Source organism: Rhinoraja longicauda, chromosome 31 (assembly GCF_053455715.1).
Source record: "Rhinoraja longicauda isolate Sanriku21f chromosome 31, sRhiLon1.1, whole genome shotgun sequence".
NCBI classification, from domain to species: domain Eukaryota; kingdom Metazoa; phylum Chordata; class Chondrichthyes; order Rajiformes; family Arhynchobatidae; genus Rhinoraja; species Rhinoraja longicauda.
The window spans coordinates 21863428-21879513 of record NC_135983.1 but is presented as its reverse complement, the minus strand read 5'-3'; the positions used below and the strand labels follow the sequence as shown (position 1 = coordinate 21879513).

Sequence of the window (16086 nt, the reverse complement as noted above, 5' to 3'; positions counted from 1 at the left end):
TGTGTCGTGAGAGTCATCCAGTTTCAAACATGGGATGGGATGAGGAATTTGAGGATGTCTCATTATCTTGGAACAATGAAGAATGAAAATGCCATTTCTCATAATTTCTGGAATTTTTGACTGGAGACCAAAGAGTGGGGATAAATGGGTCCCTTTCAGAATGGCAGGCAGTAACTAGTGGGGTACCGCAAGGCTCGGTGCTGGGACCGCAGCTATTTACAATATACATTAATGACTTGGATGAAGGGATTAAAAGTACCATTAGCAAATTTGCAGATGATACAAAGCTGGGTGGTCGTGTGAACTGTGAGGAAGATGCTATGAGGTTGCAGGGTGACTTGGACAGGTTGTGTGAGTGAGTGGGCGGATGCATGGCAGATGCAGTTTAATGTGGATAAGTGTGAGATTAGCCACTTTGGTGGTAAGAATGGGAAGGCAGAGTATTATCTGAATGGTGTCAAGTTAGGAAACGGGGACGTACAATGAGATCTGGGTGTCCTAGTGCATCAGTCACTGAAAGGAAGCATGCAGGTACAGCAGGCAGTGAAGAAAGCCATAACAAGAGGAGTTGAGTATAGGAGCAAAGAGGTCCTTCTGCAGTTGTACAGGGCCCTAGTGAGACCGCACCTGGAGTGCTGTGTGCAGTTTTGGTCTCCAAATTTGAGGAAAGATATTCTTGCTATTGAGGGCGTGCAGCGTAGGTTTACTTGGTTAATTCCCGGAATGGCGGGACTGTCATATGTTGAAAGACTGGAGCGACTAGGCTTGTATACACTGGGATTTAGAAGGATGAGAGGAGATCTTATCGAAACGTATAAGATTATTAAGGGGTTGGACACGTTAGAGGCAGGAAACATGTTCCCAATGTTGGGGGAGTCCAGAACAAGGGGCCACGGTTTAAGAATAAGGGGTAGGCCATTTAGAACTGAGATGAGGAAAAACTTTTTCAGTCAGAGTTGTAAATCTGTGGAATTCTCTGCCTCAGAAGGCAGTGGAGGCCAATTCTCTGAATGCATTCAAGAGAGAGCTAGATAGAGCTCTTAAGGATAGCGGAGTCAGGGGGTATGTGGAGAAGGCAGGAACGGGGTACTGATTGAGAATGATCAGCCATGATCACATTGAATGGCGGTGCTGGCTCGAAGGGCCGAATGGTCTCCTCCTGTAGCTATTGTCTATTGAGACAAGTCAGAAATTCCAGTCATCCAAGGATGGCTGCAAGGTCAAGAAATTGGCTGATTCTAACCTGGTTAATATCTGCACTGGTAGAGCCGCTGTCTCATGGCACCATACACCCGGGTGCTATCCTGACTACGGGCGCTGTCTGTGTGGAGTTTGCACGTTCTCCCTGTGGCTCTGTGGGTTCCCCCAGGTGTTGCGGTTTCCTCCCACATCCCAAAGACACGTGGGTTTATAGGTTAATTGTCCTATTCGAATTGCCCCTGATGTGCAGAGAGTGGATGAGAAAATAGGACAACATAGAACTAGTGTGAATGGGGGATCGATGCTCAGCGTAGACTTGGTGGACTGAAGGGTCTGTTCCCATGGTGTATCTCTAAAAACTAAATAAAACGAATAGGACATTCATGGTAGAAGTAGCATTCTGCAGCACTGTACCAGTTGTCACTCATGCAGAAGACCCCCACACTGATAACCTTGGTGATTCCGACATTAAATCTCACCATGGCAATTTAAGAATTTTAGATTGCAGAGACGGCTGTCAATAATAAGTTGCTATCATAAAAGTGACCATAACGGAGTACCAAGGATGCAAATCCCAAAGGGTTCACTGGTCTCTGAAGGGAACCTGCACCCCTTGCTCAGTTTTGTCAGTTCTGATTGATTTTACTGCTCTCTAAAGTCTCTCAGCAAGCCACTAACAAGCTGCGAGCCCCCAGGGTACCATTCTCTCCTCAGACCGCCGTCTCTGGACAGCACATGTGTGATAAACGCCGGGCTTCCCAGATCATCTCTCTTTAGGTTTTGAGCAAAACACAAAGTACTAGGGAATCTCAGCGGGCTCGGCGGCATCTGAGGAGGGAATGGACAGACAGTGTCTCAGGTCGGGACCCTTCTCCATAGTTTTGTTTGGGGATGATCTGGATAATGACCTCTTCTTGGCCCCCTTTTTAGTTGATTAAAAAAGACAGAGTGCTAAAGTAATTCAGCAGGTCAGGCAGCATCCTTGGAGAACATTGGTAGGTGACATTTTGGCTCGGGTCCAAAGATGCTGTCTTACCCACTGAGTTACTCGCGCACTTTGTGTCTTTTTTTTTTGTTGTAGACCTGCATCTGCAGTTCCTTGCATCTCCCGTTAAAGTTGATGTTGCTCACTTTGCCTCTCCTCATCCTCCTGCTGGTCGAACTGGGAATTGCAACAGCCAGCAGCAGAGGAATTGACAGACTGCAGGGGCAAATGACAGAAAAATTAAGGGCAGAGGAAGTATGGTTAAAGCAGAGGAGGAATAAACAAGACAATGTAAAACAAAAGATAAATTATTAAATAGTGCAGAAAGGAGAGCAAATTTGAATGAAGAAAAGTTGCAGATTTGAGGTGTATAACAAATGAGAGAAATAGATCGGGAAGACGCACAGAGTCTCTTACCCAGAATAGGGGAATCGAGAACCAGAGAACATAGGTTTAAAATGAGGGGGGAAAGAATTAATTCAAAGCTGAGGGGTAATTTTTTCACAAAGGGTGGTGGGTGTATGCAATGAGCCTCCAGAGGAGGTAGTCGAGGCAGGTACTATCGCAACGTTTAAGAAACATTTAGATATGTACGTGGATAGGACAGGTTTAGAGAGACAAGGGCTAAATGCAAGCAGTTGGGATTCGTGTAAATGGGACATGTTGGTCGGTGGGCAAGTTGGGTCGAAGGGCCTGTTTCCACACTACGACTCCATAACTCTTAGTTCATAAACAAGCAAATTGGGTTTTTGTCTGAAATCAAATGGCCCCAACTTTTGTTGCGCTCCTTCTAATCTGCCAAAGATGCGATTCCTCTGTAGTGCCAGTGCCCCATCTGTGGTACAACACCTTCCCAGGACTAATCTAATGGTGCAGTGTTCCAGCATCTCTCACCACCCCTCTCAAAGTGCAGTGCTGTGGGGGAAGTGCCAGCGTGCGTTAGGTGTTCAAATCTTGAGCAAGACTTGAATTAACAAACCAAGTCGTGGAGTGAAGGGTGAGTGTTGGGCTTTGAGCAATGATTACACACAAGGGAATTACGATGGTTTAAAAATAAATACTAAATCCATTTAATACTAGTTCTGAATGAATACTTTTAATACAATGAATGTAATTAATTGCAGGGTCGGGTAAGGGACATACACAGTAATTGCAGCCACTACTGCAGAGAGAGGGCAGTGGAGGAAGTATCCGTTAGGAAGCAGGGGGAGAAAGTACCAACTATTCTGTTTCCGACGTTCCACTCCGCAGGTAGGAGCGGTGGAAGTTCAGACGGTCCTGAAACCTAATGAGGTTGTCCGGGCCCGTGACCAGAGTTTTCTCCAGCTCCACGTTAAATCCGTTGTCTCTGTACATTCCACATTTACTTAACTCGTCAGAAGTTTTCCGAGATATTGAAAAGTAGCTGGTCTGGAATAAGAGCAGACGGGTTAGGATGAGTATGAGGGGAAAAGACAGAATTCAACCCTGAGCCTTCGCCTGGCACCACTCCTCGATAAATCTGCAGCAAACACGCAGTGATCACACAGATTTCCCCTTCTATCCTGGTCCAGAATCCCACTCCAATACTTCAACAACATTCTCAGAAGAGGAATGATTTTGCCTCATTTGGAAAAAAACAAATAACTGCAGATATCATGAACATTGGCTTCTGCTTGGGTACAGGTTCTGTTGCAAGGGAGTCTCAACGAAGTGTGCGTGTACAGTGTTGGATTGTTACCCAAGTATCGGTTTCATGGGCATTGGGTTAGAGTGACTGACACGCACGCACGCACGAATGCACGCACGCACACACACACACACACACCCTCACTGAGGTACGGGTCCCACACACACTGACCCTCACTGGGGTACGGGCCCCACACACACTGACCCTCACTGGGGTACGGGCCCCACACACTGACCCTCACTGGGGTACGGGCCCCACACACACTCACACTGACCCTCACTGGGGTACGGGTCCCACACACACACATACTGACCCTCACTGGGGTACGGGCCCCCCACACACACACACACACACTGACCCTCACTGGGGTACGGGCCCCACACACACTGACCCTCACTGGGGTACGGGCCCCACACACACTGACCCTCACTGGGGTACGGGCCCCACACACACAGACCCTCACTGGGGTACGGGCCCCACACACACACACAGACCCTCACTGGGGTACGGGCCCCACACACACTGACCCTCACTGGGGTACGGGCCCCACACACACTGACCCTCACTGGGGTACGGGCCCCACACACACACATACCCACTGACCCTCACTGGGGTACGGGCCCCACACACACTGACCCTCACTGGGGTACGGGCCCCACACACCACACACACTGACCCTCACTGGGGTATGGGCCCCACACACACTGACCCTCACTGGGGTACGGGCCCCACACATACACAGACCCTCACTGGGGTACGGGCCCCACACACACTGACCCTCACTGGGGTACAGGTCCCACACACACACATACCCACTGACCCTCACTGGGGTATCTGTTTGATAAATTATGAATCTGAAATTGGACAGTTGACTTCAACAGCTTAATAAAACATTAACAGACACCACAGTTGACTGATGTCAGAGATTACTGTGCTTACCGGCATTTCATGAACAGTCGGCTGCTGACTCCCATAGGTTTGGTTGGTCGTTCGATATATTGGATTGAGAGGTCGGGATCTATATGTTGTCAGGCAACAAAAGTGCGACTTAATGGAACGATTGTGAAACATTAAGTATCTACTTTATATTAAGCCCGTTACTGATGCCCATGGTTGTTCAGCCCATCCCGCCCACCTATCCCCTCTCAGACTGTACATTGTCCTAGGGTGATCCCTGGGTCCTGGCCCTGTCTGCAGTGTGTACTGGTGGGAGCAGTGTGGGAGATGAAGACTGGACGGGAAGCTGTGCACAGATGTTCAACCAGCTGTTACAGATGTGGTTGGAAAGTGACCATTGTTGGTAATTAAAAGTTCATAAGTGATAGGAGCAGAATTAGGCCATTCGGCCCATCATGTCTACTCCCCCATTCAATCATGGCTGATCTTATCTCTCCCTCCTAACCCCATTCTCCTGCCTCCTCCCCATAACCTCTGACACCCGTACTAATCAAGAATCTGTCTGTCTCTCCCTTAAATATATCCACTGACTTTGCCTCCTTCTGTGGCAATTCTTGCAAATTTAACTCATAAGAAAACGGGCAAAATGGAAGAGGGAGGAGGGGTGGCCCAGAAATTAAAGAACGGGATAAAGGCGGCAGAATCTTAGCCCAGAACGTTTCAACGGAACTGAGAAAGGACTTGGGGCAGAAATTATTGGAGGCAAGAAAGAAACAAAATGCTGGAGTAACTCAGCAGGTCAGGCAGCATCTCTGGAACATCAGAGGTTGAGGGGAGACCTGATAAAAGTAATTAAAATGATGAGAGGCATAGATAGGGTAGACAGTCAGAAAGTTTTCTGTCCCAGGGTGGAAATGTCTAGGCTGGAGGGCATAGCTGTAAGTACGGTTGCCAACTTCCCCACTCCCAAATACGGGACAAGGTGACATCACCGCCCCGCGCCCCACGTGACCTCACCCAGCCAGCGGCCACGTGCTCCCGCTCCCACCAATGGCGGCCGCCATTGGTGGAGCGGGAGCACGTGGCCGCTGGCTGGGTGAGGTCACGTGGGGCGCGGGGCGGTGACGTCACCCTTTGTCCCTTATTTGGGAGTGGGGAAGTTGGCAACCCTAATACAGGACAAGGGCGGTCCCGTATGGGACAAACCAATTTAGCCCAAAATACGGGATGTCCCGGCTAACACGGGACAGTCGGCGACCCTAGCTGTAAGGTGAGAGGGGGAAAGTTTAATGGGGATGTGTGGGGCAAGTTCTTTAACACAGAAGGTGGTGGGGGCTTGGAACGCACTGCTGGGGCGGTGGTGAAGGCAGATACCATAGTGGTGGTTTGATAGGCACGTGGAAGTGCAGGGAATAGAGGGATATGGAGATAGATGAGATCAGATTAACAAGGCATCATGCTCAGCACAATCATTATGGGCCGATGGGCCCGTTCCTGTGCTATAGACAATAGACAATAGACAATAGGTGCAGGAGTAGGCCATTCAGCCCTTCGAGCCAGCACCGCCATTCAATGCGATCATGGCTGATCACTCTCAATCAGTACCCCGTTCCTGCCTTCTCCCCATACCCCCTCACTCTGCTATCCTTAAGAGCTCTATACAGCTCTCTCTTGAAAGCATCCACCGAACTGGCCTCCACTGCCTTCTGAGGCAGAGAATTCCACACCTTCACCACTCTCTGACTGAAAAAGTTCTTCCTTATCTCCGTTCTAAATGGTCTACCCCTTATTCTTAAACTGTGGCCCCTTGTTCTGGACTCCCCCAACATTGGGAACATGTTTCCTGCCTCTAATGTGTCCAATCCCCTAATTATCTTATATGTTTCAATAAGATCCCCCCTCATCCTTCTAAATTCCAGTGTATACAACCCTAATTGCTCCAGCCTTTCAACATACGACAGTCCCGCCATTCCGGGAATCAACCTAGTGAACCTACGCTGCACGCCCTCAATAGCAAGAATATCCTTCCTCAAATTTGGAGACCAAAACTGCACACAGTACTCCAGGTGCGGTCTCACCAGGGCCCGGTACAACTGTAGAAGGACCTCTTTGCTCCTATACTCAACTCCTCTTGTTACGAAGGCCAACATTCCATTGGCTTTCTTCACTGCCTGCTGTACCTGCATGCTTCCTTTCAGTGACTGATGCACTAGGACACCCAGATCTCGTTGAACATCCCCTCTTCCTAACTTGACACCATTCAGATAATAATCTGCCTTTCTATTCTTACTTCCAAAGTGAATAACCTCACACTTATCTACATTAAACTGCATCTGCCATGTATCCGCCCACTCACACAACCTGTCCAAGTCACCCTGCAGCCTTATTGCATCTTCCTCACAATTCACACTACCCCCCAGCTTAGTATCATCTGCAAATTTGCTAATGGTACTTTTAATCCCTTCATCTAAGTCATTAATGTATATCGTAAATAGCTGGGGTCCCAGCACCGAACCTTGCGGTACCCCACTGGTCACTGCCTGCCATTCCGAAAGGGACCCATTTATCCCCACTCTTTGCTTTCTGTCTGTCAACCAATTTTCTATCCATGTCAGTACCCTACCCCCAATACCATGTGCTCTAATTTTGCCCACTAATCTCCTATGTGGGACCTTGTCGAAGGCTTTCTGAAAGTCGAGGTACACCACATCCACTGACTCTCCCCTGTCAATTTTCCTAGTTACATCCTCAAAAATTCCAGTAGATTTGTCAAGCATGATTTCCCCTTCGTAAATCCATGCTGACTCGGAATGATCCTGTTACTGCTATCCAAATGCTCAGCAATTTCGTCTTTTATAATTGACTCCAGCATCTTCCCCACCACTGATGTCAGACTAACTGGTCTATAATTACCCGTTTTCTCTCTCCCTCCTTTCTTAAAAAGTGGGATAACATTTGCTATCCTCCAATCCACAGGAACTGATCCTGAATCTATAGAACATTGAAAAATGATCTCCAATGCTTCCACTATTTCTAGAGCCACCTCCTTAAGTACCCTGGGCTGCAGACCATCAGGCCCTGGGGATTTATCAGCCTTCAGTCCCATCAGTCTACCCAAAACCATTTCCTGCCTAATGTGGATTTCCTTCAGTTCCTCCATCACCCTAGGTTCTCCGGCCCCTAGAACATTTGGGAGATTGTGTGTATCCTCCTCAGTAAACACAGATCCAAAGTAACGGTTTAACTCGTCTGCCATTTCTTTGTTCCCCATAATAAATTCCCCTGCTTCTGTCTTCAAGGGACCCACATTTGTCTTGACTATTTTTTTCCTCTTCACGTACCTAAAAAAACTTTTGCTATCCTCCTTTATATTATTGGCTAGTTTACCCTCGTACCTCATCTTTTCTCCCCGTATTGCCTTTTTAGTTAACTTTTGTTGCTCTTTAAAAGAGTCCCAATCCTCTGTCTACCCACTCTTCTTTGCTATGTTATACTTCCTCTCCTTAATTTTTATGCTGTCCTTGACTTCCCTTGTCAGCCACAGGTGTCTCTTACTCCCCTTAGAGTCTTTCCGCCTCTTTGGGATAAATTGATCCTGCAACCTCTGCATTATTCCCAGGAATACCTGCCATTGCTGTTCTACCGTCTTCCCTGCTAGGGCCTCCTTCCAATCAATTTTGGCCAGCTCCCGCCTCATGCCTCTGTAATTCCCTTTGCTATACTGTAATACCGACACTTCCGATTTTCCCTTCTGCCTTTCCATTTGCAGAGTAAAACTTATCATGTTGTGATCACTGCCTCCTAATGGCTCTTTTACCTCTAGTCCCCTTATCAGATCAGGATCATTACACAACACTAAATCCAGAATTGCCTTCTCCCTGGTGGGCTCCAGTACAAGCTGTTCTAAGAATCCATCTCGAAGGCACTCTACAAACTCTCTTTCCTGGGGTCCATTTCCAACCTGATTTTCCCAGTCTACCTGCATGTACTGTTCTATGTTAACATAGTTGACATTTGGGATCGTCACGTAGCCCTGTTCTCCAGAGATGCTGCCTGACCCGTTGAGTTACTCCAGCATTTTGTGAATTTCTTTGGTAAACCAGCATCTGCCAGTTCCTTGTTACTAAATTATTTAGAACGGAGATGAGGAAAAACGTTTTCAGTCAGAGAGTTGTGAATCTGTGGAATACTCTACCTCAGAAGGCAGTGGAGGCCAATTCTCTGAATGCATTCAAGAGAGAGCTAGATAGAGCTCTTAAGGATAGCGGAGTCAGGGGGTATGGGGAGAAGGCAGGAACGGGCTACTGGTTGAGAATGATCAGCCATGATCACATTGAATGGCGGTGCTGGCTCGAAGGGCCGAATGGCCTACTCCTGCACCTATTGTCTATTGTGCTGTGAGGAGTCAGTGGGTCTTAGACTGCAGTGGTAAGGAAGGGTATAATCTATAAACTTGGACAGACAGTGCGGGTCAAAGGGCCTGTTCCTGTGCTGTACTGTTCTATATTGACTCATATTGGGAGTGGGGGGGGGGGGGAAATGACTATAAGATCGACACTCAAACCTGGAGTAACTCAGCGGGACAGGCAGCATCTCTGGAGTGAAGGAGTGGGTGATGTTTCGGGTCGAGGCCCTTCAGACTGGTCGGGGATAAGGGAAACGAGATATACAGATGGTGATGTGGAGAGATAAAGAACAATGAATAAAAGATGTGCAAAAAAGTGACGATGATAACGGAAGCAGGCCATTGTTCGCTGTTTGTAGGGTGAAAACAAGAAACTAGTGCGACTTGGGTGGCGAGAGAGGGAATGCCTATATTAATATAGTTGCAGAAGATCCTACAAATATTCATAACTCTGCCCCCTGCAGATCCATTTAAATACTGCAAGTCTTCAGGAGACTCTTCACGTGTTGTCATCCACAGGGAAGTCCCTGCACAGATACTGTCAGCCTTCTAGAGATTCCCAGTGAATATTGACTACACGCCTGGGAACTTCCTACAGTGGCTGTCACGATCACAGGGAGAGGTTTGAATACCGGCAGATCTGCAGCCCTCTGCTACCATAAGGGTGTGAGGGATTTCTTGACTCTCACGGTTGCAGTATCTGCTTCAAACACCAGTGTGGGAAATGTCAATGTTCATATCCAGCTGCAAACAGGTGAGCGCGGACACATCCACGATCAAACACACTTAATGCACAGAGATCTATGGAATAACAGCCCCTATTCGAATCCCTGCACCACCTGCTTTACGTGTCTTATCGTTTCGGAAGGAACTGCAGATGCTGGTTTACACCGAAGATAGAAACAAAATGCTGCAGTAACTCAGCGGGACAGGCAGCATCTCTGGATAGAAGGAACGGGTGACATTTCGGGTCGAGACCTTTCTTCAGTCTGAAGAAGCGTCTTAATCCGAAAAGTCATCCCCTCCTTCCCCGGAGATGCTGCCTGGCCTGCTGAGTTGCTGCAGCATTTTGTGTCTATTTTACGTGTCTTGTCATGGTGTTATAAACAACTTGTTGTCTGCAAGAAAAGAAAAGAAAAGAAAAAAAACCTGCAGATCCTGGAAATCTGAAATAAAAACAGAAAGTGTTGGAAACACTCAGCAGGTCAACCAGCGTATGTGGAAAGAGAAACAGGTAACCTTTCAGGTCAGAGACTTTGTGGGCCGAAGGGCCCGTTCCTGTGCTGTACAGTTCCATGTTCTAACACCCTTCATCAGGACTTGGCCACAGCACCAAATCTCTCACCCCTTTACCTCCAGCCTGATCCATATTTCTAGGACGTTACCTTTGCATCTTCCCAGCCTTTGGGTCTGACAGACCGTCCATTGCCATTTCTACCACCTCCACTATGATTCAATCACCTCTCTTTAAGACTCCCTCGTCTGCCCTTCCATCCCCAGCAACGACTTCCCTTTGTAATGCACTTCCCAATGCAAGTGCGGGGGATGAAAAGTGCGGGGTCTTTTCTCTTTCCACAGATGTTGTCTGATCTGCACAGTGTTTCCCAACATTTGCTGTTGTCATTTCTGTTGACATATTCTTGAGATTCCTTCCCACGAAACTAATTCCTTGGATCCCCTTCCCAGGGTTCTGACGGGTCATCCCCTTTTTCCCAAGGTGGGAACATCCAACTCCGGAGGCCGCAGCTATAAGGTGAGACGGGGAAAGTTTAATGGAGATGTTTTTTCCCCACTGAGGCTAGTGGAGGCCTGGAATGCATCGGCAGGGATGGTGGTGGAGGCAGATACGATAGTGGCGTTTCAGGGGCTTTTAGACAGGCACATGAAATTCATTGCCACTGAAGGCTGTGGAGGCCAAGTCAGTGGATACTTTTAAGGTGGAGATTGATAAGTTCTTGATTACAACGGGTGTCAGGGATTATGGGGAGAAGGCAGGAGAATGGGGTTGAGAGGGAAAGGTAGGTCAGCCATGATTGAATGTTGGAGTAGACTTGATGGGCCGAATGGCCTAATTCTGCTCCTATAACTAATGAACTTGGAAGTGTAGGGAATAGAGGGATATGGATCATGAACAGGCAGATGAGATCAGTTTAACTGGTGTAGACCAAGCACATTCAACATAACCTTCACCACATATCTTGTGCATGATACACATTCCACCATGTCGTCTAGTCCGAGATTTGAGTAGCACTGCAGTCACTGATAACAGCTGGCTGGTCCCTTTAGTTTGGTAGTCTATCTGTAAGCTGCTATCAGGAGTGCAATATTATGTATGGTTCACTCTGCATGGGTTTCAATAAATGCTTTGTGGTTCACCTAATACTTTGTAATGGGTTGATTACAAAACAACTGGGCATCATGTTTGAGACAAACATTGTGGGGTGAAGTTCTTGTGCTGTACTGTTCTATGTTCTCTGATCTCATCCACTCTTTGTGTTGGAAAATAACTACGGATGCTGGTACAAATCGAAGGTATCACAAAATGCTGGAGTCACTCAGCGGGTCAGGCAGGCAGCATCTCTGGAGAGAAGGAATGGGTGACGTTTCGGGACGAGGGACCCTTCTGAGTCTGAAGGAAGGCCTCGACCCGAAACGTCACCCATTCCTTCTCTCCAGAGATGCTGCCCGCCTGACCCGCTGAGTTACTCCAGCACTTTGTGATACCATCCACTCTTTGGATCACCCACTCCCAAAATCTATCCCTGAGATTACACACCCTGGTGGCCTATTTCCACACCACATACCCTAAAATTCACTTCCATGCTTCTTTCCCCTTAATTCTATTGCAGACTAGACCAAGTCTGGCCCAAATCTCTCCTGCATTGGTGCAGCACCCTCTCCTACCCCCCCCTCCCCTCCCCACTTCCCCTTCCCCATCCCCCTTATCCACCTCCTCCCCCCCCCCCCCACCTCCCTCCCCCTCCCTCCCTCCCACCTCCCTCCCCCTCCCTCCCTCCCACCTCCCTCCCTAGGAGATAGAGTTAAGCATTAAAATGTGAATAACTAAAAATATAACACCAATTTCAATAAAACTACTTGCATTACCACTCCTGCATTGGCGCAGCACCATCTCCTCCCTCTCTCCTCAACCCCACCTCCCCTCTCCCTTCTCTCCCATCCCCCCTCCCCTCCTTTTAAACTTTAAAATGTGAATAACTTAAAAAATATAACACGGATTTCAAATAAAACTACTGGCATTATCACTAAAGTGACCATGGTGAGTAAGGTGGGCCTAAAATTGTCGCGCTATCTTGTACCGTTTTGGCTGAAGTTCAGTCACAAACAAGATAACAAACGAGAGTTTTAGTCACATTTCGTCCCTGTACACAATCTATGCAGCCCATTCCTTCCTTGAAGAAGCACCGTGGATCCCACTCGTTTGATCCCATTTCAACACAACCCTGGATCTCTGTCACTGCATCCCGTTCGTTAGATCCCAGACTAGATCCCAGGGTCCGGGTGGCTTTCCCTGGACAACGCCCCACTGAGACCCACCCACACGGGGCAACCCCCTGTCCCCAGGACCCCCGCCGGCCGCCACCCACTACCTGTAACCATGGAAGCAGTTGGGGTGCTCGAATTTATCGGGGACGCCCGGTTTGACCCGGTAATAGTGGCTGGTCCGGGGCGAGGGAGGAGGCTCCGGCTCCGGCTTCGGATCCAAATATTTCACCGTGGGCTCCTTCACCCCGCACAGGTCCATGGCGGGAGAAACTGCTACACACGGCCCGTCGCCAGGCAACGCAACATGCACTGTAAACAGGAAGCGCACAATGGGACGGGCAGTGTCTCATGGAGGGCCAGAGGCTCCCTCTACTGGGGGTCCCACACACACTCACCCTCACTGGGGTACGGGACCCCCCCCCCCCCCCACACACACACACACACACACACACTCACCCTCACTGGGGTACGGGACCCCCCCCCCCCCCACACACACACACATTGACCCTCACTGGGGTACGGATCCCCCCCCACACACACACACACACACACACACACACTGACCCTCACTGGGGTACGGGACCCCCACACACACACACACACACTCACCCTCACTGGGGTATGGGACCCCCCCCCCCCCACACACACACACACACACTGACCCTCTGGGGTACGGGCTCCACACACACACACTAACCCTCACTGGGGTACCCCCCACACACACACACACACTCACACACACTGACCCTCACTGGGGTACGGGCTCAACACACACACACTCACACACACTGACCCTCACTGGGGTACGGGCTCAACACACACACACTCACACACTGACCCTCACTGGGGTACGGGCCCCACACACACACTGACCCTCACTGGGGTACCCCCCACACATACACACACACACACCTACCCTCACTGGAATACGGGCCCCACACACACACACTGACCCTCACTGGGGTACCCCCCCCCTACACACACACACACACACACATACACTGACCCTCACTGGGGTACGAGTCCCACACACACACTGACCCTCACTGGGGTACGAGTCCCACACACACACACACTGACCCTCACTGTAGTTGCTTTAATTCTCTGTGAAATGCGAGCCCTACAACATTTCCCAGGGCATCAGGGCAGCACAATGGTGCAGCTGGTAGAGCTGCTGCCCCACAGCACCAGAGACCTGCGTTCAATCCTGACCTTGGGTGAGGGTTGTCAACTGTCCCATATTAGCCGGGACATCCTGTGTTTTGGGCTAAACTGGTTTGTCCCGTAGGGGACCACCCTTGTCCCATATTAGGCCCAGACGGCGCTGTAGGCCCGGACGCTGTAGGCCCGGTCACTGTAGGCCCGGTCACTGAAAGGCCTGTTTCCGCGCTGTATCTCGAAACAAAAAACTAAACTGAGCTCATGTCCAGCACTACTGGATCCGCTGCACCCATGGGATTCAGCTGTCTGGTGTTCCCATGGTTGGATCGGCAATTTGATTGCTGTTGGAAGTCTTTAGTGAGCCTTTCCCAAATGACGAGTGAACACCTGGCCGTAGGATGAACAGGGTCCCCGCTGGAACCCCGAGACCAGGCCTCTGTGATGAACATCTTTGTTGCTCTTCCAGTCCCACATTGATAGTCATAATGTCATATATCACAGAAAGAGGCCCTTTGGCCCACTGTGTCCATGGCGGCCATTGCACCCATCTATACTAGTCTCCATTTACCGGCATTAACACAGAACAGTACAGCACAGAAACAGGCCCTCTGGCCCTTAGTGTCCATTCTGAACTCGATCCATTGTCCTGCGTGTTAAATCAAGAGTGTTCTAATGACTTTTTGATTCAAATGCCTGTGTAGATGCTTAACTGTTATCAGAGTGCCTGCTCCCCACCATGTTCCAGATTCCAATCACTCTGTTGAAATAAATATTCTCCCTTACATCTCTTCTTTAAGCTCCTGCCTCTCACCTGAAACCAATGCCTTCTCCGATGACCCGTCTGTCTACCCGATCCATCCAGCTGATCATTTTATCAGCCTTTCCTCAGCCTCTTCCACACCAGGGAAAACAACTTGGGCTGCACAGTGACGCAGTGGTAAAATGAATGCCAGAGACACGGGGTCAATTCTAACTCGCGGTGCTAGCTGCACGGAGTTACTCCATTCTCCCTGTGGCCTACCCCTTATTCTTAAACTGCGGCCCCTGGTTCTGGACTCCCCCAACATTGGGAACATGTTTCCTGCCTCTAATGTGTCCAACCCCTTAATAATCTTATATGTTTCGATAAGATCCCCTCTCATCCTTCTAAACTCCAGTGTATACAAGCCTAGTCGCTCCAGTCTTTCAACATATGACAGTCCCGCCATTCCGGGAATTAACCTAGTAAACAAACCTACGCTGCACGCCCTCAATAGCAAGAATATCCTTCCTCAAATTTGGAGACCAAAACTGCACACAGTACTCCAGGTGCGGTCTCACTAGGGCCCTGTACAACTGCAGAAGGACCTCTTTGCTCCTATACTCAACTCCTCTTGTTATGAAGGCCAACATTCCATTGGCTTTCTTCACTGCCTGCTGTACCTGCATGCTTCCTTTCAGTGACTGATGCACTAGGACACCCAGATCACGTTGTACGTCCCCCTTTCCTAATTTAAACTAAACTAAACCCCACGCTACCCAATATCTGCTTACAACTTTCATTAATTTCTCTTTTCCACGCTCATCAGAATCATTAGTTGCCGATTTCAACTTTCTCAATGTATCTGGATGATGCAATGTCAGAACAGCTATTCTTGGTTACCAGCTGTTTCTGAATCCTCACAACATTTCACAACACCACTTTCCAGAAATGCAGTCTGCAATATTTTATTTCTAGAATGTTACTGTTCTTTCACTTTACCATTATTTCGATGTCCAGATGACCCTGGGGTTCTTGGTAGGATGGGGTAGAAGCAGCTTAAGTCTGTACCTAGCCATGCTGGTCTTAACCTTGGTGTGATATGTCTGGAGGTCAGTATTCTCCATCGTGACGCGATTGGATATCAGCCCACTGTTGCTCAAAGTGCAGAGAGTCATAGAGTGATACAGCGTGGAAACAGGCCCTTCGGCCCAACAAATCCACACCAATCTACATGTCCCAGCTACCTGCATTTGGCTTATATCCCTCCAAACCTGTCCAATCCATGTACCTGTCTAACTGTTTCTTAAACGTTGGGATAGTCCCTGCCTCAACTACCTCCTCTGGCAGCTCGTTCCATACACCCACCCACTCTTTGTGTGAAAACGTTACCCCTCAGCTTCCTACTAAATCTTTTCCCTTTCACATTAAACATTTGTCCTCTGGTCCTCGATGCACCTACTTTGGGCAAGAGACTCTGTGCATCTACCCGATCTATTCCCCTCATGATTTTATACACCTCTGTA

General features: G+C 48.8%; 1 protein-coding gene across 1 annotated transcript; it reads right to left on the bottom strand.

The window, feature by feature from the left end:
• Positions 1 to 3272: 3272 nt before the first annotated feature.
• LOC144608426 (piercer of microtubule wall 1 protein-like) lies at positions 3273 to 12933 on the bottom strand. The gene is made up of 3 exons (XM_078426178.1): positions 12765 to 12933; positions 4794 to 4872; positions 3273 to 3595 (listed from the first exon to the last, which is right to left on the bottom strand). Exons 1-3 carry the CDS (start codon positions 12917 to 12919, stop codon positions 3407 to 3409), a joined length of 423 nt encoding a protein of 140 aa, XP_078282304.1. The 5' UTR covers positions 12920 to 12933; the 3' UTR covers positions 3273 to 3406.
• Between the last annotated feature and the right edge of the window lie 3153 nt (positions 12934 to 16086).